The 25,425-nt window shown below is 39.2% G+C and overlaps 1 protein-coding gene across 4 annotated transcripts in view; it reads right to left on the reverse strand.

Annotated features, from left to right (window-relative positions):
• FAM13C (family with sequence similarity 13 member C) overlaps positions 1-25,425 on the reverse strand; it is a 137,428-nt gene that overhangs the window by 101,222 nt on the left and 10,781 nt on the right. For all 4 annotated transcript variants that reach the window (XM_020907665.2, XM_020907666.2, XM_020907660.2 and 1 more), the window contains one exon: positions 21,116-21,311. In XM_020907665.2, coding sequence (XP_020763324.2) covers positions 21,116-21,190 — 75 coding nt within the window. In that variant the 5' untranslated portion in view covers positions 21,191-21,311. The remainder of the gene's footprint in view (positions 1-21,115; positions 21,312-25,425) is intronic.

Consider the following 25,425-nt stretch of genomic DNA (forward strand, 5'->3'; position numbering starts at 1 on the left):
TACATGTGGCACTAGCCTCAGTCTAGAGCAGCAATATTCAAGGCAGCAGTCCTCTGTCTGGTTGCTTATCTCCAGTAGGATTAATGCTCAAAACACAATGCTACTGTTCTGTCTGCAACTGACATCAGTCATGCTGTTTTGATCAATTTAATATGGAAACAGGCTCAAGGTCTGCCTTCCTATTTACTTGATGACAGTCATTGCTCATGGCAAGGAGGGTCCAGTGAGATAATCTGCAGGCTTCCAGGGCAGAGTTTTCAAACTCTTTTGTACTTCCATCCAGTTTTTAAGACTGTATCATCCCAAAAGAGGGGACTGCTTTTTCCAGAATGCTTCAAATTGCTTGAAAATAGCTGGAGATGTAAAATAAATACAGCAATAAGCCTCAAAATGTAGACAAGCTGCTGAGTTCCCTTCCTTTGCTTGTTTTAACTATCCTAGAAGGATCAAACTAAAAACAAAAAATTAATCCTGATACTCTCAGGCTACATATAGCAACTAGTTACTTCTACCTTGGAAGAGGTGAGCAAGGTTAAACGTTCATGCCATTCATTCTTAATACAGTCACTGTATTAATAAATAAAAACACTTAATGTCCAGTTAAATTTGAATTTCAGATACACAATGAATAATATTGTTGTATAAGTATATCATATTCTAATGCATATATATAGAATCTAGAAAAATGGTACTGAAGAATTTATTTGCAGGGCAGGAATGGAGAAACAGATATAGAGAATAGACTTATGGATGTGGGTAGAGGGGAGGAGAAGGTAAGATATATGGAGAGAGTAAAACGGAAACTTACATTACCATATGTAAAATAGATAGCCAATGGGAATTTGTTGTATGTCTCAGGAAACTCAAACAGGGGCTTTGTATCAATCTAGAGGGGTGGGATGGGAAGGGAAGTGGGAGGGAGGTTCAAAAATGAGGGGATATATGTATACCTGTGGCTGATTCATATTGAGATTTGACAGAAAACACCAAAATTCTGTAAAGCAATTATCCTTCAATTAAAACATAAATAAATTTTTTAAAAAGGCAAAAAAAAAAGTATACCCCATGTAGATAACTGCTTGCACAAATTCCTCTTCCTGTTTAAAACATTATCTACATGGGACATACTTATACTACAAAATTATTCATTGTGTTATCTGAAATTCAAATTTAACCAAGTATTTCATATTTTATCTGGCAACTACATCTCTTGCAAAATATGGAACCTGAAATTGTAGGCTTGAGGTTGATATGTTATGTCTCGGTCCCAAAGTGATATTTAACCATGTTTGATAAAGTTTAGATTGGCAATTCCTAGTTCCCTGAAATGTCAGTTCATTATGTTTCTGCTCTCCAGACTTCCCAAACAGCTTTCCTTCCAAGCTCCAAAACAGGCTAAGTCCTCACTAAGCTGTTTTCTTTGCCTAAAGAACACCCTGCTCTTGGATAAATATCACCAAGTACAAGAGGATGTGAATTTGCATATCTGTGTGCATGCAGAAACCCAGCGCCCGCAGTTGACAATATTCCAATTGTCAAATCCACTTTCTATATGAAGGATTATTTCGGGATTATATTTTAAAATGCCTCTTCATCACAGTACCATAGGTTTAGCTAGTATCACCCAAAGTCACTACAATCTTCTGGCAAAACTAAAATCACAATTATTCCTAGATAAAATATAACTGATGATCTCTGAAGTTTCTTGGCAAATAGAGGAAAAAACAATAACTAAACCTACTTCTTTTTTCCAGATAATAATGAAGCAGGTGTTTAAAGGAAGGTATGTGGGACCTCCCTGGTAATGCAGTGGATGGGAGTCTGCCTGCAGGTGCGGGTTCAATCCCTGGTCTAGGAGGATTCCATATGCCGCAGAGCAGATGGGTCCATGGCTGCAGCTGCTGAGCCTGCACTCTAGAGCTGGTTAGCTGCAACTACTGAGCCCATGTGTTGCAACTACTGAAACCTGCATGCTCTAGGGCCTGCGAGCCACAAGTAGCAAGCTGTGCTGCAATACCGAGAATGCATGCTGCAACTACAGAAGCCCGTGCACCGAGAGTCTGAGCTCAGTAACAAGCGAGGCCATCACAATGAGAAGCCCATGCTCCACAACCAAGAGTAGCCCCTGCTGTCCCCAACTAGAGAAAGCCTGAGCAGCAAAAAAGACCCAGCACAGCCAAATAAATAAATAATACATATTTAAAGGAAGGGATGCTTATATAAAACTCCAATTCCTGTGAGAAACAATAATATAATGCCATGTATCTCTTTTGGTGAATTAGCCTAATTAACACTCTCTTCCTTCTTCTAGTCCTTGACATAAAGACTTTTAATACACCAGTGTTTTGAAGAACTGGAAGAGAAAAAGACCAATTAACTTCTTCTTGCTGTAGATTATATGCTACTTGGAAAAGAGATATGGAAGTCATTAGTGCTGCTGGCCAGGATTTCATTCTTCCCCTGGGGACACACTGTCAGATTAGACTGCCTTATCCTATGCTATAAACTGTGGTTATAGGGGGAAATATGATCAGCTCTGGCCAATTAGTAGAGAATAGAAATACTGTGTGTGGCTTCAGGCCTAAATCTCCTAATCACTGGTTCAAATCACTCCTAATCACTAGAGTTCCCTTCTCTCTCTGATTCAAAACCAGCACATTCAAGATTGTCACTGTTTGTTTAAAGTCCTTAATCAACCTCCATGAACACACTTCCTGGTAACTAATGATGGATATAAAACATGTATAAGAAATGACTTCTGTTGGTTTAAACTACTAAGGTTTGGGATTATTTGTTATTTCAGCAGAGCCCAGCTTAGCTTAACTCAGGAGATATACAATTATTGAAGTTTTAGTATATATCCAGCCAAACGAGTCTAAGAAGCATTCTATATATTATCTTGAAAGCCCTGAAACTTGCTGAACAGTTAAGGTTATATCTTTATCACTTTTAATTCTCAACAAACTCTTATGATAACTACAAATTATTATCTCAGCTTTATTGATGGAAAAATAAACAAATGACCTAGTAAGTAGATGTTTAAAGTCACACAGAAAGTAAATGACTGAGAAGGAATTTGAACCCATATCCATTAAGAACTACAGATGATGCTTTCTACCACCTCACTATACTGCCATTCAATTATTTAGCTCTGCAAGTTGGTAAAGGAAAATTCTCCATAGTAGAGAGAGCAAGTCTTGGAACCCCATGGAGGGTGTCCCATGGATGTTTTACTCCCCTTTCTATATGTTGATAGGTCTTGACTATGGGCTGAAAATACAGGGCTACATGTATAATGTCAGAGACCACCTTTGGAACTACATAGGGAAATTAGAAATTCTTTAAACCAGAATTTATTTATCTATGCAAAGGATGCAGAAGAAGATAAACAAACTTAAGAACCATACTATATAGCAGCCACCTGTATCTCTGCTAAACAGTATAGGCAGCATGTAAGTAGAGACCAGTACTTGCCATCCCCCATTGCTATACTCAGAAGAATCAATACCATCAATACCATCTTGTTCATGTTTTTTTTTTTAAGGGGAATTCTTCTGTAACTTCCATCATAGGTGGAATATCAATTACATAATGGACTATACAGTCCATGGAATTTTCCAGGCCAGAATATTGGAGTGGGTAGCCTTTCCCTTCTCCAGGGAATCTTCCCAAACCAGGGATTAAATCCAGGTCTCCCGCATTGCAGACGGATTCTTTACCAGCTGAGCCACAAAGGAAGCCCATTTAAGTTCTGTAACTTCCATCATTGGTGGAATATCAATTAGATAATGTGGCCTTGGGCACTACAATGCTAACATTTCAAATGCCCCATTGTCTCAAACCAGTTATATGAACACAGACTCCCTCTTAGTGACAATTTTTTTAACTTCTGAGATTCAGTGTCCAGGTAAACAAGGCACATTACTTAATTTTAAGATTCCTTCATGTTAGTATTGAGCTGAATATATTTTCCTTATTTGGAAAAAAGGAATAAAGTTTATATTACAGACATTCGGATTCCTTCCTAAAAATATCTTTCTTCATCAGCTTAATTACTAATAACAGGTTGGTTGCTATTTCAAGAGTATCAGAATCAGATACACAATGAGAAACAAGTAAATCCAAACACTGACTCAAATGGTCTCACTTTCAAGAACCCTGAATTTCTCTACACTGTATCCCCCATGAACCTCAACCATTTTACTCTTGGAGGAGTGATGGGGAACCTGGAAAAAAAAAAATCCAGAGGACCATATTTCACCCAGGCCAGTAACAAGTCTTCCCCCAAATCCATACCTCAACAGAAACTGAAGTAAAACCTTTACAATGGAGCTGCAAAACCAGTCAAGAGAAATAATGCATCACAAACTAATGTGTCAAAACAATTATCTAACTAAGACCAATTGTTAAAATCATGGTGAATTCTTGCTTTCGACAGTGCAAAAAGCAAGCCTTCAAAGGCATACTCAGAACTTAAAAGTCTTCCTTTTACTGAAAAATAAGTGAAATTCTACCAAAATTCATTTTAGCTTTCCAGGGCTCTCAATCTCAAAGTCAATCAGCTGTAAAGGTTTTCTCACTTTTAACATTTGCACTAGCTCAGTGGTTCAGTAATATATTAAGAACAACATACATAAAGTAGATTTATAATTGGAAATAGAACTTTCCTTCTTTTTGGGTTAAAAAAAAGTGACTCAGAATTAACTATTGTCTTTCTGTTAATTCAGAGTCTAACACAGAAAGAAAAAGGGCTATACTCTCCCAAACAGAAATATAGTAAATATTTCAAAGTTAAATTATTCTGCCTTAAAATCTCTTTTGTTTTTTTTTTGGGAGGTGGAGTTCATTTACACAGAACGATAAAAATGTAGTTTTCATAATTGGACCTGGATCCTTTTCCAGCCTAATAACACATTAACTAGAGCCAAGTGGAAGAAACCTAATGCTGATGTATACCAGACCAAACAGCTCATTTCCCCAAGGAAGTGGATTAGCAGCATGATCACAGGACACAGCTCACTGCAGAAAACTATAGCCTCCTACTTTTTGTCTTCTGCTAAAACAGCCATCAGAGAGGAAGGACAGAAGGATTGTGCAGTCTGGAGCCAACTGGAAGGAAGCGAAGATGGTTAGATCTGATCTACCAATGCTAACTCTAAATGCCCTTTGCACCCTTATGAGGTCCAATACAAGACATTGGTTCTGTTAGTCAAATCTAATCATCCCCAAATCAGGTTACTAGTGAGTAGTACTACAGCAATACAGAATTGATTTTAATTTCTCACAACACATTACAACATATAAAATCTATTGCCTTTTAAAAACCAGAATAAGCTCATTTTATTTTTTTGAAATAATGATAAAAATGCATTTACACATGATCCTCTACATAGAAAACCCTAAAGACTCTACCAGAAAATTACTAGAGCTAATCAACAAATATAGTAAAGTTGCAGGATATAAAATTAACACACAGAAATCCCTTGCATTCCTATACACTAACAATGAGAAAACAGAAAGAGAAATTAAGGAAATAATACCATTCACCATTGCAACAAAAAGAATAAAATACTTAGGAGTATATCTATCTAAAGAAAACAAAGACCTATATATAGAAAACTATAAAACACTGATGAAAGAAATCAAAGAGGACACAAACAGATGGAGAAATATACCATGTTCATGGATTGGAAGAATCAATGTTGTCAAAATGGCTATACTACCCAAAGCAATCTATAGATTCAATGCAATCCCTATCAAGCTATCAACGGTATTTTTCACAGAACTAGAACAAATAATTTCACAATTTGTATGGAAATACAAAAAACCTCGAATAGCCACAGCAATCTTGAGAAAGAAGAATGGAACTGGAGGAATCAACCTGCCTGACTTCAGACTATACTACAAAGCCACAGTCATCAAGACAGTATGGTACTCACACAAAGACAGAAATATAGATCAATGGAACAGAATAGAAAGCCCAGAGATAAATCCATGAACCTATGGTCACCTTATCTTTGACAAAGGAGGCAAGGATATACAATGGAAAAAAGACAACCTCTTTAACAAGTGGTGCTGGGAAACCTGGTCAACCACTTGTAAAAGAATGAAACTAGAACACTTTCTAACACCATACACAAAATTAAACTCAAAATGGATTAAAGATCTAAATGTAAAACCAGAAACTATAAAACTCCTAGAGGAGAACATAGGCAAAACACTCTCTGACATAAATCACAGCAGGATCCTCTATGACCCACCTCCCAGAATATTGGAAATAAACCCCAAAATACACAAATGGGACCTAATTAAACTTAAAAGCTTTTGCACAACAAAGGAAACTATAAGCAAGGTGAAAAGACAGCCCTCAGATTGGGAGAAAATAACAGCAAATGAAGCAACAGACAAAGGATTAATCTCAAAAATATACAAGCAACTCTTGCAACTCAATTCCAGAAAAATAAATGACCCAATCAAAAAATGGGCCAAAGAACTAAACAGACATTTCTCCAAAAAAGACATACAGGTGGCTAACAAACACATGAAAAGATGCTCAACATCACTCATTATCAGAGAAATGCAAATCAAAACCACAATGAGGTACCATTACACGCCAGTCAGGATGGCTGCTATCTAAAAGTCTACCAGCAATAAATGCTGGAGAGGGTGTGGAGAAAAGGGAGCCCTCTTACACTGTTGGTGGGAATGCAAACTAGTATAGCCACTATCGAGAACAGTGTGGAGATTTCTTAAAAAACTGGAAATAGAACTGCCATATGACCCAGCAATCCCACTTCTGGGCATACACACCGAGGAAACCAGATCTGAAAGAGACACGTGCACCCCAATGTTCATCGCAGCACTGTTTATAATAGCCAGGACATGGAAGCAACCTAGATGCCCATCAGCAGACATATGGATAAGGAAGCTGTGGTACATATACACCATGGAATATTACTCAGCCATTAAAAAGAATTCATTTGAATCAGTTCTAATGAGATGGATTAAACTGGAGCCCATTATACAGAGTGAAGTAAGCCAGAAAGATAAAGACCAATAGAGTATACTAACACATATATATGGAATTTAGAAAGATGGTAATGATAACCCTATACACAAAACAGAAAAAGAGACACAGATGTATAGAACAGACTTTTGGACTCTGTGGGAGAAGGCGAGGGTGGGATGTTTCTAGAGAACAGCATCAAAACATGTATATTATCTAGGGTGAAACAGATCACCAGCCCAGGTTGGATGTATGAGACAAGTGCTCGCTCGGGCCTGGTGCACTGGGAAGACCCAGAGAGATTGGGTAGAGAGGGAAGTGGGAGGGGGGATCGGGATGGGGAATACATGTAAATCCATGGCTGACTCATGTCAATGTATGGCAAAAACCACTACAATATTGTAAAGTAATTAGCCTCCAACTAATAATAAATGGAAAACAAATGCATTTACTTGTTTTTGTTTGCCTATTTTTCTTTTCCACCGTGCCGTGTAGTTTCACGTGGTTTGAGGGATCTTAATTTCCCAACTAGGGACTGAACCCAGGTCCTGGGAGTTAAAACAGAGTCCTAACCACTGTACCACCAAGGAATTTCCTAAGTTTTACTTTTTCCTGGAGTATAGTTGATTCACAATGTTGTGTTAGTTTCAGGTGTATAGCAAAATGATTCAATTATATATATATATATATATATATATATATATATATCTGTTCTTTCTCAGATTCTTTTTCCATTTAGGTTATTACAGAATACTGAGTAGAGTTCACTATGCTATAAAGTAAGCCTTTGCTGATTTTCTATTTTATATATAGTGTACATATGTTAATTCTAAACTCCTAATTAGGATATGCAAATTTAATAAGTAGAGGAATGTCAACAAATAAGGATTTTTAATTAAACAGTAGGTTTCTACATTTTTTTCCTGGGTAATCAGGAAAGTGCGAATATGAAAAATTAATATGAGACAAATAGCTGTAGAAAATGATACAAATTGTACTAAAAACAGGAAAGACTGATCTAAATGACCAGTCACACAAAAAGTAGAAAGTATGAGTGCTGGTGGGGAAAGGGGTCATCTCATAGTCAATTTCGAAGTTTACCAAGATAAAGAATTATCTAAATATTCTAAAGGAAAGGGATGAAAGAAACCTCCAGAGTTCATTGTTAATCATGAGATGAGGCACACATACTTTTTATTGAAATATAACTGATATAACATTATAACAATGAATTGCAATATGTGTATTTTGCAAAATGAAAACCAAAGTCTAGTTAATATTCATCACCACACATAGCTACCAATTTTTTTTTCTCTTGTGATGAGGATTTTTAAGAGCTGTGCTCTTAGCAACTTTCAAATCTACAACATAGTACTATTAACTAGTCACCTTGCTGTACATTATATTCCCAAGACTTATATCTAGAAATTTGTATCTTTTGACTTTGACCACCTTCACCCATTTCACCCACTTGTCATATTTTGTGTAATTTTTCACAAAATATTACAACATATATACTGTATTGCCTTCAATTAGTTCTCCTTCCTAGAAATGATGATTGCTATTTAATGACATTCCACAAGATAGCAAACTGTTAACTTGATTCTACTTTGATGAAGAGTTTCTGCTTAGCACAGACTCTTAAGTTCTGTTTTAACTTCAAGTTCATCATATCAATAAACTCTAATAAGACCCTTCAGAAGACATGTCATCAAATGTCTTTCTCCAAGCCATTCTTTCACAAAGCCTTCTGTCTAAGAAAGACAGCATTCTCTAATAATGAGCAATGTTGAGCATCTTTTCATGTGACTATTGGCTATTTGTATGGCTTCTCTGGAGAAATAGGGGCTTCCCTGGTGGCTCAGAGGTTAAAGCATATGCCTCCAATGCGGGAGACCTGGGTTCAGTCCCTGAGTCAGAAAGATCCCCTGGAGAAGGAAATGGCAACCCACTCCAGTATTCTTGCCTGGAGAATCCCAGGGACAGAGGAGCCTGGTGGGCTACAATCCACAGAGTCGCAAAGAGCTGGACACGACTGAGTGACTTCACTTCACTTCTGGAGAAATGTCTATTTAGGTCTTCTGTCCAGTTTTTGATTAAGTTGTTTTTTGGATACTGAGTTGCATGAATAGTTTATATATTTTCAAACTTAATCCTTTGTCAGTCACATGATTTCCAATATTTTCTCCCAGTCCTTGGTTGTCTTTCTGTTTTGTTTATGGTTTCCTTTGTTGTGCAAAAGCTTTTAAGTTTGATTAGGTCCCATTTATTTTTCCTTTTATTTCTATTGTCTTGGGAGACTGACCTAAGAAAATATTGCTACAATTTATGTCGAAACATATTTTGCCTATGTTCCCTTATAGGAGTTTAATGGTGTCATGTCTTACACTTAAGCCTTTAAGTCAGTTTGAGTTTACTTTTGTATAAGGTGTGAGGGAGTGTTCCAACTTCACTGATTCACAGGCAGCTGTCTAGCTTTCCCAACACTACTTGCCAAACAGTCTTTTCTCCATTGTATATTCTTGCCTCCTTTGTCAAAGATCAATTAACCATGGGTGAGTGGGTTTATTTATGGGCTTTCTATTCTCATCCATATGTCTGATTTTGTGCCAACACCACACCATTTTGATTAGTGTTGGGGGATTCCCTGGTAGCTCAGCTGGTAAAGAATCTGCCTATAATGCAGGAGACCTCGGTTTGATTCCTGGGTTGGGAAGATCTGCTGGAGAAGGGACAGCCTACCCACTCCAGTACTCTTGGGCTTCCCTAGTGGTTCAGCTGGTAAAGAATCCACCTGCAATGCTGGAAACCTGCATTTGATCCCTGGATTGGGAAGATCCCCTGGAGAAGGGAACGGCTATCCACTCCGGTATTCTAGCCTGGAAAAGTCCATGGACTTTGGTGAGTCCATGGACTCACAAAGAGTTGGTCATGACTGAGCAACTTCCACTTCACTGATTACTGTAGGTTTGCAGTTTTGTCTTAAGTCTGGAAGAGTTATGACTCCAGCTTTGTTCTTTTTTCCTCAGGATTGCTTTGCCAATTCTGGGTCTTCTATGGTTCCATAAAATCTTTAGGATTATTTGTTCTCATTCTGTGAAAAATGTCACTCAATTTGATAGGAATCACTTTAAATGTGTGGATTGCTTTGGGAAGTAAGTCCATTTTAACAATATTAATTCTTCAAATCCAAAAGCATGGGATATCTTTCTAACTTTCCATTTCCATCTTTGATTTTCTTTATGAATGTTTTATAGTTTTCAGCATCTAAGTCTTTAACCTCCTTGGTTAGATTTATTCTGAGGTATTTTTTAATGTGATTTTAAATGGGATTTTTTTTTTTTTTACTTTCGCATATTTCATTGTTAGTGTAAAGAAATGCAACAGATTTGGGTATATGAATCTTGTACCTGCTGTCTTGCTGAGTTCATTTATCAGTTCTAATAGCATTTGTGTGGCAATTTTAGGGTATCCTATACAGAATACTGGGCTTCCCTGATGACTCAATGGTAAAGAACCTGCCTGTCAATGCAGAAGACATGGGTTCAAACCCTGGGGTGGGAATATCCCTTAGAGACGGAAATAGCAACCCACTCTAGTATTCTTGCCTGGGAATTCCCAGAGACAGAGGAGCCTGGTGGCCTACAGTCCATGGGGCTGCAAAGAGTCAGACATGACTTAGTGACTGAACATGCATGCATATACAGAATATCATGTCATTTGTATATAATGATAATTTTACCTCTTCCCTTCCAACTTGGATAATTTTATTTCTTTTTCTTATCTGACTACTGCGACTAGTACTTCCAAAACTATATTGAATAGAAGTGGTGAGAGTGGGCATCTTTGTCTTGTTCCATAATTTAGTCGGAAAGCTTTCAGCTTTTTATCGTTTAGTATTCTGTTGGCTGTGGCTTTGTCATAAATGACTTTTATTATGCTGAGATATTAAATGTCTTCGTTTATTTGAGGACATTCTTGAATTGCCTTCCTGGACTTTCGCTGAATCAGCAAATATGCTTAAAAGCCCTTCTCTTTTAAATCATTCATAATGAATGCAAAACTGGAATCACATTCAGACATACACACAAAACCTCAGATTCTGATACTCCAGAAATTAAATGAAAGTTGCTCTAAGTAAGACTGACTCTGACCCTCTATAACTGGAATTTCTGATTCCGACTTTGAGGTTGATCAGAAATGTAACAACAAGCAAAATTTTCAATGGTTCCTATCTGACCTTTTCTCCCTTGCCTATACCCTCATTCCTAACATGATTAGAATCAGACTGAAGATCCACTTTGGGGTCCTGAATACAAACATTATGACAAGAGAACCCATAACGGCAACAGCTAAACCTTCAGCTTCAAAGATGGTTGCTTCTAAGTTATGACAGTTGTGTCCAATAGATCTTCACAGGTACTTTTGGGGAATTATGCTCTCATAACAGACCAGTTAGAACTGTGCTTTGATGTCAACAAGCATCAAGCAGGATTTGTAGCACAAGCTCAAATTCCCCACATAAACCCCAGCTTTATGAACAGAACTACTCTACCACAGTGGATTCTAAATGCAGTTGATGGTTCATTTACCCTTTGAGCAAAACTCTTATGAAATTCATAGCTCTATCAGATTCTTGTATATTTGCTCCAATCCTGTGGAGCTTCACCTGAAGATATTAGATAGCAATACTCTAATATTATCAGTGATAATTGTGGCTATTATTTAAAACATAGACTTGACCACAGCCTTCTTTCTTTCATTTGAATTTAGCAACATTATGGCCAGTGGTTTTCAATCAGGGATGTACAACAGACTTGTCTGTGGAGTTTAATAATAATGCAGATGTCTAAGACCCATACCAGACTTAATGAATTTTTTACTTGATATTCTTGACATCTTCTAATAGGATTATTATGCTATATTTCAAGGTTTTTTCACTGTAAGTATTCTATTCCTCCATTTTTGTAAAACCAGAAGTCAACTTTCTGAGTTCTTCTTTTTAAAAAAATAGCTTTATTTATTATCTTTTAAAACATTCTAACTTGAGGGGAATGATTTTATTACCTTGCTTTCCATGTCACATTATGCACCACATCAGACTTTTCACATTTGAAAATTACTAGCAGTAAATTAACCAAAATCACTTTCAGTTTCTATTGTCTACAGATGTTTGTTTTCCTCAGATACTTGCCTGAAAGTTCTGTTATCAGGTTCAGGCCAGGGTTTGTGTCTTCAGCAAAGAAGAATACTCTCAAGAGTCCTGTGGTAAAAGTCCAGATATTTTAAATAATTGACATTTCAAAGAACAGACTCTTGGATATGGGCATTTAATGACACCAGGGGGCTGAGTCAAGACTTACAGACTTTTAGTCCAGAAGCAAACAATTTCATGCCACTGCTAACCCAGGATCAAGTGGAACAAGAATTAATTAGAGTCCATACTAAATGGACTGATAAGTGAAATTTTACAATATTGCTTTACTGTTGTTGTCATTGTTTTAAGGAGTTTGGGAATAGGCTATTTCTTTCTTTATTTATTTGGCCACACTCATAGGGATGTGGGATCTTAGTTCCCCGACCAGAGATCACACCTGTGACATCTGCATTGGAAACACGGAGTCTTAACCACTGGTCTCCTAGGGAAGTCCCCTGAAATAATGTTCTTTAAATCTTCTGTATCTATAAGAAAGTCCCTGCTCTTTATACTTCAACTACTTTTTTCTGATACAATTTAGAAGATCCTTGTATGAATTTTATTGTGCCTATCTTTGCATGAAATGTTCCCTTGGTATCTCTAATCTTCTTGAAGATATCTCTAGTCAGTCCTATTTTATTGTTTTCCTCTGTTTCTTTGCATTGATCACTGAGGAAGCCTTTCTTATGTCTCCTTGCTATTCTTTGGAACTCTGCATTCAGATGGGTACATCTTTCTTTTCCTCCTTTGCCCTTCACTTCTCATCTTTTCTCAGCTATTTGTAAGGCCTCCTCAGACAACCATTTTGCAATTTTGCATTTCTTTTCCTTGCAGATGGTCTTGATCACTGCCTCCTGTACAATGTCATGAACCTCTGTCTATAGTTCTTCAGGCACTCTGTCTATCTGATCTAATCCTTTGAATCTATTTGCCACTTGCACTGTATAATTGTAAGGGATTTGATTTAGGCCATACCTGAATGGTCTAGTGGTTTTTCTACTTTTTTCAATTTAAGTCTGAATTTGGCAATAAGGAGTTAATGATCTAGCCAGAGTCAGCTCCTGGTCTTGTTTTTGCTGACTGTACAGAGCTTCTCCATCTTTGGCTGCAAACAATATAATCAATCAGATTTCAGTATTGACCATCTGGTCACGTCCATGTGTAGAGCAGTCTCTTGTGTTGCTCGAAGAGAGTATTTGCTATGACCAGTGTGTTCTCCTGGCAAAACTCCGTTAGCCTTTGCCCTGCTTCATTTTGTACTCCAAAGCCAAACTTGCCTGTTACTCCAGGTATTTCTTGACTTCCTACTTTTGCATTCCAGTCCCCTATGATGAAAAGGACATCTTTGGGAAGTGTTAGTTCTAAAACATCTTGCAGGTCTTCATAGAACCGTTCAACTTCAGCTTTTTCAGCATTACTCATTGGAGAATATATTTGGATTACTGTGATAGTGAATGGTTTGCCTTGGAAACAAACAGAGATCACTCTGTCATTTTTGAGATTGCATCCAAGTACTGCATTCCGGACTCTTTCGTTGACTATGATGTCTACTCCATTTCTCCTAAGGGATTCTTGCCCACAAAAGTAAATATAATGGTCATCTGAATTAAATTCATCCATCCCAGTCCATTTTAGTTCAGTTCAGTTCAGTTCAGTTGCTCAGTCATGTCCGACTCTTTGCGACCCCACGAATCGCAGCACTCCAGGCCTCCCTGTCCATCACAAACTCCTGGAGTTTACTCAGACTCATGCCCATCGAGTTGGTGATGCCATCCAGCCATCTCATCCTCTGTCACCCCCTTCTCCTCCTGTCCCCAATCCCTCCCAGCATCAGGGTCTTTTCCAATGACTCAACTCTTCGCATGAGGTGGCCAAAGTACTGGAGTTTCAGCTTCAGTATCAGGCCTTCCAATGAACACCCAGGACTGATCTCCTTTAGGATGGACTGGCTGGATCTCCTTGCAGTCTAAGGAACTCTCAAGAGTCTTCTCCAACACCACAATTCAAAAGCATCAATTTTTTGGCGCTCAGCTTTCTTCACAGTCCAACTCTCACATCCATACATGACCACTGGAAAAACCATAGCCTTGACTATACAGACCTGATTCCTAAAATGTGGATGTTCACTCTTGCTATCTAATGTTTGACCACTTCTACTTTACCTTAATTCATGGACCTAACATTCAAGGTTCCTATGCAATACTGTTGTGCACAGCATCAGACTACTTTCATCACCAGTCACATCCACAACTGGATGCTTTTTTAACTTTGGCTCCATCTCTTCGTTCTTTCTGGAGTTATTTCTCTACTCTTCTTCAGTAGCATATTGGGCACCTACCAACCTGGGGAGTTCATCTTTCAGTGTCCTATCCTTTTGCCTTTTCATACTGTTCATGGGTTCTCAAGGCAAGAATATTGAAGTGGTTTGCCATTCCCTTCTCCAGTGGACCACGTTTTATCAGAACTCTCCACTATGACCAGTTGACCTTGGATGACCCTACTCATCACGGCTCATAGTTTCACTGAGTTAGACAAGACTGTACTTCATGTGATAAATTTGATTAGTTTTCTGTGATTGTGGTTTTCATTGTGTCTGCCCTCTGACAGATAAGGATAAGAAGTTTATGGAAGCTTCCTGATGGGAGAGGCTGACTGTGGGGAAAACTGGGTCTTGTTCTGATGGGTGGGGCCATGCTCAGTAAATCTTTAATCCAACTTTCTGTTGATCAGAAATGCTGGACTGGATGAAGCACAAGCTGGAATCAAGATTGCTGGGAAAAATATAAATAACCTCAGATACACAGATGACACCATACCTGTGGCAGAAAGCAAAGAACTAAAGAGCCTCTGGAGGAAAGTGAAAGAGGAGAGTGAAAAAGTTGGCTTAAAACTCAACATTCAGAAAACTAAGATCATGGCATCTAGTCCCATCACTTCATGGCAAATAGATGGGGAAACAGTTACAGATGCTATTTTGGGGGGCTCCAAAATCACTGCAGATGGTGACTGCAGCCATGAAATTAATAGACACTTGCTCGTTGGAAGAAAAGATATGACCAGCCTAGACAGCATATTATAAAGCAGAGATATTACTTTGCCAACAAAGGTCTGTTTAGTCAAAGCTATGGTTTTTCCAGTAGTCATGTGGATGTGAGAGTTGGACCATTCTGGAATACCAGACCATCTGACCTGCCTCCTGAGAAATCTGTATGCAGGTCAAGAAGCAACAGTTAGAACTTGACATGGAACAACAGACTGGTTCCAAATCAGGAAAGGAGTACATCAAGGCTGTATATTGTCACCCTGCTCATTTAACTTCTATGCAGAGTATACCTTGAGAAATGCTGGGCTGGATGAAGCACAAGCTGGAATCAAGATGGCTGGGAGTAATAACAATAACCTCAGACATGCAGATGACACCACCCTTATGGCAGAAAGCGAAGAAGAACTAAAGAGCCTCTTGAAGAAAGTGAAAGAGGAGAGTGCAAAAGTTGGCTTAAAGCTCAACATTCAGAAAACAAAGATCATGACATCCGGTCCCATCATTTCATGGAAAATAGATGGGGAAACAGTAGAAACAGTGGCTGACTTTATTTTTTTATTTTTGGGGTTCCAAAATCACTGCAGATGGTGACTGAAGCCATGAAATTAAAAAACATTTGTTCCTTGGAAGCAAAGCTATGACCAACCTAAACAGCATATTAAAAAGCAGAGATATTAGTTTGCCAACAAAGGTCCATATAGTTAAAGCTATGGTTTTTCCAGTCTTCATGTATGGATGTGAGAATTGGTCTATAAAGAAAGCCTAGTGCTGAAGAATTGATGCTTTGAACTGTGGTGCTGAAGAAGATTCTTGAGAGTACCTTGGACTGCAAGGAAATCCAACCAGTCAATCCTAAAGGAAATCAGTCCTGAATATTCATTGGAAGGACTGATGCTGAAGCTGAAACTCTAATACTTTGGCCACCTGATGGGAAGAACTGACTCACTGGAAAAGACTCTGATGCTCAGAAAGATTGAAGGCAGGAGAATGGGACAACAGAGGTAGAGATGGTTGGATGGCATCACAGACTCAATGGACATGAGTTTGAGCAAACTCTGGGAGTTGGTGACAGGAAAGGAAGCCTGGCATGCTGCAGTCCATGGGGTCGCAAAGAGCCAGACACGACTGAGTGACTGAACTGAACTGAACTGTGTGAACTGCTTTCGATTATTTTCTGTATTCTTGTTGCTCTGGCATTTGGGGCCACAGTGACTGGGAAAAGACTGTCTCTCCTAGGACTTACCAATTCTTAGGTGTAGCAAGCATAACAAGTGACTTGCCCCAGAGTGTACCTTTCATATTCAAACTGACAATCCAGAGTTCATACTCTCAACTACCTCTTCTATCTGCTTCATGTATTCTAAGATGTAATATTCCTCTGTCCTAAGTAACCCAGGGCCTGGTACCAGACCACTAGAAAGAATTCCTATACTTCGGAGTCCACTGAAATTATTCAAACCAGCCAATTTAAAGATTGCTTACTCTGCCTTGCCTTGTTTTTCCAATAAAAACAATAATAAAGTCTCCTGCCCATGATGTCCCCTTGCCCCATCTTCCTCCTGACCAATTTTAGTGCTTTCCTACATGGCCTGGCATGACAGGGCATGCCTGTCTCCTTAAGAACTATGAATATGAACCTTTCCAAATGGCAGTCATGGTCTGTTCTATAGGCTTCCTTATACCCGAACAATAATAAAACCTACATTTAAAAACTATTTTTTATATAAGTTGAAATATTTAAAAATGAAATTTGAGGCTTACTGACTCCCATAGTTCAGAAACTGATACCAAATGTCCTTTACTTTCAATGGCAAAGGGTTATTTTATATATTCAATAATAATGTCTTCCTTTTTACCAGAATATAATTGGAGAACTCTGCTACCTAAATAACATCTTGCCTAGAATGTCATATTGAGATTGATGCTCCTTGGATCAGGTAGGAACTGATGTGGCTTTATTATGAAGTCAATACCTACAAAGGGCTCTTAGGATAATTACCCTGCTATCTAGTTTACAAGATCCAGCCTTATAGGTGGTTAAGTACCATCACTTCCTGGCAGGCCAGGAACCTAGTTACTTTGGGGACTTCAATAAAAGAGGAACTTACACAAATGGGTAAGTACTGCAAGTGAAATAAGGTGGAAAGAATTTGTTGAACTTGATTTCCTTGCCTTAGGAATGCAAATAATAGAGGCATTAAAAGTCCAATCTGAGCTTCCTTATGAAAACCTCCAAAGAAAATTTTGTAATTATTAAAAACTACGTCTCTAGATTTTGCAAAGTATGTAAGAAAACCTAAGTGAGAGTGAAAGCAAAAGTGCAAGTGGCTCAGTCATGTCCGACTCTTTGCAACCCCATCAACTATACAGTCCATGGAATTCTCCAGGCCAGAATACTGGAGTGGGTAGCCTTTCTCTTCTCCAGGGATCTTTCCAACCCAGGGATTGAACCCAGGTCTCCTCTTTGCAACCCCATGGACTATATAGTCCATGAAATTCTCCAGGCCAGAATACTGGAGTGGGTAGCCTATCCCTTCTCCAGCGGATCTTCCCAACCCAGGAATCGAATCAGGGTCTCCTGCATTGCAGGTGGATTCTTTACCAACTAGAAAAACTAGAAATGTGGTAAATTAACACTTTTGCTACACATTGGTAAATAATAAGGCCATACCTAATGAGACTAGGCTTACCTTATGATCAAGGTTAATCTTTCTTTGATAGTATTATGATCACAAGGAAGAAGGAGAGAGGGAGGAATATAAGGAAAAATTATAAAAGACTTTGAAATTTAGTGGATATTCTGGCTAGCTCATCCATCTGGATAATCTGTTTTTTGTTGTTGTTTTTTTTTTTGCCTATATCTAGGCTATTTTACAAGGTTAACAAAGACAAAAATTAGCTTGTAGAATGCAAATAATTTCTCTCCATAGAAATGTAAATTGTGATCACAGAAAAGCAGTTGATTATCACCCTACAGATATTGCAAGTTTTGCCAATTCTGTGTGCATCTATAAATTTACCTCAGCAATCCTTGTCAGACTATAAATGTGCAATACTTTGCATTCTGTTTTAAACTGGTTGTAAATATCTCATTGATTTCCTCATTAATTCATGATTTAAATAAAAATTTTGACACATCTCTATTTCATATCTGTGTAAGAGACATGATTATATCCTCTTTTGAAACATGACTTTTTATAACTGAATAAAGATATAATGCAATTCTATAGAAAAAATATATATACCATTTTACAAAAAATATTTATGTAATTACATACATGAAATATATGTGTGCGTGTGTGTGTGCATGCTAAGTTGATTTAGTCATGTCTGACTCTTTGCAACCCTATGGACTGTAGCCCACCAGGCTCCTCTGTCCATGGGATTCTCCAGGCAAAAATAGTGCAGTGGGTCACTGTGCCCTCCTCCAAGGGATCTTCCCAACCCAGGGATTGACTCCCATCTCTTATGTCTCTTGCATTGGCAGGTGGGTTCTTTACCATTAGCGGGAAGCCCCGCGTGTGTGTTTGTGTGTACAAACAGCTGTGTGTCATTCAGGGAATAATACTGAGTAACTGAGTGCCAGAGATCCAAGGATAGACAAGAAAGACTGACTCACTGACCTCAAGGAGCCTAAGATCTAGTGGACCTAACACACACTCAATGTTTGTCTAGCTCATGTGACCAAAATCAGAAAGCTTTCAGGCAGGGAAGAAAAACACTCACTCAAACAATGTTTGTCTAGCTTATGTGACCAACATCAGAAAGCTTTCAGACAGGGAAGAAAAACAAACTTACAAAAGTCTCTCCAAAGTAATCCTTTCTCAATAACTAATTATTGCTTAGGAGTACAATATATCACCAAAAGGAAAAAAATTCAGAGTAAAATAACAGGTTTTATGTAAAAAGGGGGTAAGTAAATTGCTAGACTCATACTTGGAAGTTCTGGGTATCTCTTGTTAGGAACATTGTGCTTTTATGGAAAAGAGTTTCCACTCAAGTTCTTCCAAATCTGACTCAAGAGGTTATGTAATCCCTCTAAACTTTTGTTTTTCCATTTGTACAAAAAGATAATAATAACCATTTCATGGGACTGTCGTAAACATGGTACACGCCTGGAACACAGTAAATGCTTAAATAGGTGTTAGCTGATTTTATTAATAATATTATTTATTGATACTCAGTTCTTGATCAGTATTCAACCAATGTTAAATGTATCTCTCCAAAGTAAATGGGAAGAACAAAATCTCTTTCAAGTTCCTCTAAAATATGGGAGACCTAAAATTGTATTACTGACGTTCTCTTAGTCATTAGGGGGGAAAAATCTCATTGTGTACACAGAGATCTTAGGAATGAATTGGAAATTTTACCTGCAGTCCAGATTCCAATGCTATATTATCAGAGAAGACTACACAAGTCTCTCTTTCTCCTAGAATCTTCCTGTGCATGAGCAACAAACTTGGAATGACTTGTGCCATTAGCACTTTATTACAAGTGACGACTGGGTAATTTCTACCAGGCCAGACTATAGGATGACAAGAAAAGAGGGCATTCAAGGAGAGATGGCTGGTTACTCAAAGCCCACAGTGTTGAAGGTGATCCTTAGTAGGAGATTCAAGGTCGGAGGTTACCCAGAACCAGACTCTGCCGGCAGCCCTTTGAGCACCTGTGTCCTCCGCAGCACCACACTCCTAAACAAACAAGTGGTGGGTGTGCTCAGCAGTAGGCAGAGTCTCAAGTTCCTCATAACTCCAATGGTATTTCACACTTAACCTTGCCCTACAACTCAACTCAAATTCAGAAAATCACAACAGTTTCATGAATGCAGAGGGCATTTCATCTCACGGCAAAATTGACTAAATAAGAGGTCACAATGCCAAAAAAAAAGAGAGAGATAAAAATCACAAGGCCAATAAGAAAATTACAAGATGAAATAAACTGCCCCACCAAAGTTGTTCTAACAGAGATCACCTGGTGCCTATTTGCTGGGTAGGACTGGACTTCAGTTATTATATAATTAACGTGTTACACTGAGAGCCTCCCACATCATATTCAATGTCAATAGCTTAGTGTTAACAAAAAAACAAAGGTCACATTAATGAAGCACTTATGTCTTCAAAACTGCATTAGGTGCATTACTAGTACAATCTTAAGGCTGGGACCATTAACCTCCCAGTAAGATTAAAATGGGTTGTATTAATCTCTTTTTATAAGAGAGAATAAATTATTTGAGGGGTTTTAAGAGTTATAAAAATAATATTCTTTGCTACCTCCCTCTACAACTAGAAAAAAAAACTAAATAAACAAATATGTGTATGTAGATAAAATGAATTACTTGAATCAAGTTGGACAGATGCTTCATTCATACATGTAAATATTTGCTGACCTCAAAGAACCAGATTCTCCACACACATTAAAACAGGCACATACATTGCTTGAGTGTTTTTCCAAAGCCACTAAACTGCAGACTAAGAGGAATGGCTCTAGATAACCCTGGGATTTTTGATCTGCTGAGAAGAGTCTCCAAGTTTGGGGCCATTGTTTCCCATCCTGGGTAAGTGAAGATCACTGGAGATCCTCCTCCACTCTCCCCAGCAAAGACTGCAGCAGCTCCTCTCAATCAATGTCAAAGTCCAGCATTTAAGAGTAGCAGTTTGAAAGGGCGCTTAATGAGCAGACTGCCCAGCACACAACGCTATTAATACCCACGGAAGGGGAGCATGCATGCGTCCCAGTTTGCCGGTGCCCGATGACAAGTCAAGCTAATCACTGCCTACAAAATAATGCGCTCAGAACTTCATCAGAACCGTGTTCTCGCCAGACACACACCCGGCCCGGCCAAGGTGCCCGAGGAGATGGAGGTTGCTACCTGACTCTCTGCGTGGCTCCTCCCGTTCTCCGCCTTGAAGATGGACTTGGGTTTCCGCGACTTGAAGTTGCCCATGGTGGGGTGCAGCAGGTCCAGCCGCGGGGGCTGCCCTACATGCTGCGCCTCACTGGGCGGCGGCGCGGGCTCCTCTAGCGGAGGCCTGGCGTCGGGGTAATTTTCTTTATTGTCTTCATCTCTAGAATAGGAAAGACTTGGGTTTAGAAAGCACCGAAGACTCTAATAACCCGCCCTGGGAAAGAGGCTGGCGATACCCACTGCTGTTCATTTACATGGTACTCGGCAAACTTTTTAATGTAGACTGTTTCAGAGGGACTGAACTTCACTTTTTAGAACATGCCCCACCCCCTTCCAGTCTTTGCTAGAGGGTACATTTTCCATAGCTGTAGCTTTGTACATGCTATCGTGTTTGCTTTCCTTTTTTCACTTCAATATGGTTTCACATATGTCATATTTTTCTTTCACAATAATAATGTGACATATCCCAGTTAGCTATGACCATCCCAACTTTATAGATTAAGACTCTAAACCTCTGTGACTAAATAAGGTGCCAAACTGAAGGGCTAATTCACTCAGACCTGGAGTGGGCCCTCAGTCTCTCGTGCATGAGTCCTTGGCTCAAGGTGTTGATGTTTGCTCCTCACTGGAGAGTCTTCAATCATCTCCTTACAACTTTCAGAGGCATTTAAAAGTTTAACTAGAGGGGCTTCCCTGGAGGTCCAGTGGTTGAGAGTCCACCTTGCAGAGCAGGGGACACAGGTTTGATTTCTCATCAGAGAACCAGGATCCCATATGTGGCAGAGCAGCTGAGCTCTGAGCTGTAACTACTAAGCCCAGGCAATGGGGGCCCACACACCACAACTAGAGAGTCTGCGTGTTACAGCTTAATCCCACATGCCACAACTAAGACCCAATGCTCCCTGATTAATGAGTTCATTAAAGATAAATTATAAAAAAAGTTTAACTAGAATCTATTTTAATAAGATACATACAACCTCCATAGAGTATAAGACAGGGGCCAAATTTCACCCAATCAAGCCACCTATTTAAACGACACTTTCAATGCAAAGCCAAAAACCCCAGTGTCTTGGTTCTGTTGGTGTGGAATGGCTGGAGAAGACTGATTGGGCTGGCATTACCTGCACATACTCAGTACTGGAAGAGCACTGTTCATGTTCACCCATCAATCAAATTCAATGCAACATCATCCCACCATTTCAATTTCCTCAAACATAGTGATGTAATAACACTCTTGTCATTTGTCCCTCTTAAATCTAGATGTATTTTAGAACTCAGCAACTACCATAGCCAAATGGAGCATTCCCCTTACATCAGCAGTCCCCAACCTTTTTGGCACCAGGGACCAGTTTTGTGGAAAACCATTTTTCCATGGACAAGGTGGGGGATGGCTCAGGCAGTACTGTGAGCAATGGGGAACTAGGGAACTGAGCAGCAGATGAAGCGTCATGCTTGCTCACTCACCTCCTGCTGTGTGGCCTGGGTTCCTAACAGGCCAGGGAGGCAGTCTGTGGCCCAGAGGTTTTGGGGACTCCTGCTTTATATGATCAATATCATTGTCCTGATAGGTCATGTGATTTGGTGTAGGTCATGTGATTCTGTAGGACTGGCCACTTCCCCCTGTGCGTGTTTTCCTCTCCTGCTCACTGACCAGAAACAGCCATAAAAAGAGATTTTGGCAAGGTCAGCTAGGAAACACTTCTTCATGGAAGTGCTTCCTCATGACTCAAGAATACGTTGAGCCAAGAGAAAAGACTAGCAAATGAAAGATTTCTATGCCTGCTGCTCAGGATGTCTTTTCACAAATAAAAGATTAAACTAATTAAAATGCTACCAGGAGGATGAGCTGTCCAGCTAGTTTCTGGGAGAAGAGCAAAGACAACATGCGGGTGGAAGGTCTGGAGAATGGCCAGGGTGCATGCAGTTGGGCAAGATGTGGAAATAAAGTTATGTGAAAGAGTTAAACTTAAGCCTCAGGACAAACTTAGTATCTGGTAAAGGAAAATCCAACAGGCGAAATAATTCGTGTTAGTTCAGTTCAGTTCAGTTCAGTTCACTCGCTCAGTTGTGTCCGACTCTGCAACTCCTGCCAGTAACACTGGTTACTATTTTCCCTTAATATCATTTACAATTAAAAAACATTCTAAGTCACTAATAGGTTTGGAAACCAGTATCAAACTATGAGTTTGAAATAAATGTCTCTAGTTCATTTGAAATATCTGTCTCACACGACAGACAAATACTACTCATCTACATACTCCATGTTCTTGGGTGAGCAACAAAAGAAGGAAGAACAGCTTTTACCATAACCTAAATGTTTCTTAAAGAGATGGAATACCAGACCACCTGACCTGCCTCCTGAGAAATCTGTATGCAGGTCAAGAAGCAACAGTTAGAATTGTATATGGAAAAAAAGAATGGTTCCAAATTGGGAAAGGAACACATCAAGGCTGTATATTGTCACCCTCTTATTTAATGCATATGCAGAGTACATCATGAGAAATGCTGGGCTGGATGAAGCACAAACTGGAATCAAGATCACCAGGAGAAATATCAATAACCTCAGATATGCAGATGACACCACCCTTACGTCAGAAAGTGAAGAGGAACTAAAGAGCCTCCTGAGGAAAGTGAAAGAGGAGAATGAAAAAGTTGGCTTAAAACTCAACATTCAGAAATCTAAGATCATGGCATCCAGTCTCATCACTTCATGGCAAATAGATGGGGAAACAGTGGCAGACTTTATTTTGGGGGGCTCCAAAATCACTGCAGATGGTGACTACAACCTTGAAATTAAAAGAAGATTGCTCCCTGGAAGAAAAACTATTACCAACCTAGACAGCATATTAAAAAGCAGAGACATTGCCAACAAAGGTCTGTCCAGTCAAAGCTATGGTTTTTCCATAGCCATGTATGGATGTGAGAGTTGGATTATAAAGAAAGCTGAGCACTGAAGAACTGATGCTTTTGAACTGTGGTGTTGGAAAAGACTCTTGAGAGTCCCTTGGACTGTAAGGAGATCCAACCAATCCATTCTAAGGGAAATCAGCCCTGAATATTCATTAGAAGGACTGGTGCTGAAGCTGAAACTCCAATAGTTTGACCACCTGATGAGAAGAACCAACTCATTGGAAAAGACCCTGATGCTGGGAAAGATTGAAGGCAGGAGGAGAAGGGGGATGACAGAGGATGAGATGGTTGGGTGGCATCACCAACTGGATGGACATGAGTTTGAGCTAGCTCCAGGATTGGTGATGGACCAGGAAGCCTGGCGTGCTGCAGTCCATGGGGTCACAGAGAGTTGGACATGACTGAGCTGAACTGAAATGTTCCTCATTCAAGGAGAATTCTAGAACACTCAAGAATAAGAAAAAAGTGACTTTTCAAATCTAAAATGACTCTTTTCATAGACTGCTTCCTAAAAATAAAACCTGAATTTTGTTTTTATGTCATATTTTCAAGGCACCCAAAAGATGTAAATGTCATTCTTGACTTGAAGAACAAGGAAGGTTGAGGGGAGGGGGAAGCATCTTTCTCTTATTATACAAATATAAAACATAAATACAAAAGTCATCTTTATGAATACATTTCCAACCTATTACTGGTTCCTCAGAATCCCCAAACCAGAGTACAGGTAATGTAATTTATGTCACTTCTTATTGCAATCAGCCATAACTGAGAATGAACATGGTGTTCTAAAAAGAACAGGAATCCAAAAGATCCTCCCACTTGTTAGAAATGCATCCTGAGCCATACCACCTCACCTCTGTGCCCTCATCCATAAGACACCATGCATTTCTAGTACAGTAGTACAGGCAATACAGTCTCTGTGAAATGCCTACCAAAGAAAGTTGGCTCCAGACCACAGTCCAATAAATGGAGGCTACTGTTACTCTTACATGGGGCCTAAGGCTGAGTAGCTGTTTGCAAAGAAAAAACTGAAGGGCTATTTTTAGTCTTTCCAATGCCTCCAGGATAAATTCCAAACTCTTTTGCAGGGTACTTAAACCTTCTGTAATCAGGTCTTTGTTTATCTCTGGAACTTTATTTCTTACCACTCCTGGCCTCCTCAGCTCTCAAGGTTCCTGCCATCCTGAACTGCTTGCTTCAACTTGAATTCTCCCTGCCCTCTGTTGGCTAGCCAGTAATTTGTTCCCTCTGCTTGGCAGCACCATAGTTTTTTGGCCTTATATCCCACCAAAAAAAAAAAAAAAAGGAGTCATGTGCCACAGGTAATTTTCTTTAGGAATCCATCCGAGAAACCTCACTGAGCT

Source organism: Odocoileus virginianus, chromosome 7, assembly GCF_023699985.2.
Source record: "Odocoileus virginianus isolate 20LAN1187 ecotype Illinois chromosome 7, Ovbor_1.2, whole genome shotgun sequence".
Classification (NCBI taxonomy): Eukaryota; Metazoa; Chordata; class Mammalia; order Artiodactyla; family Cervidae; genus Odocoileus; species Odocoileus virginianus.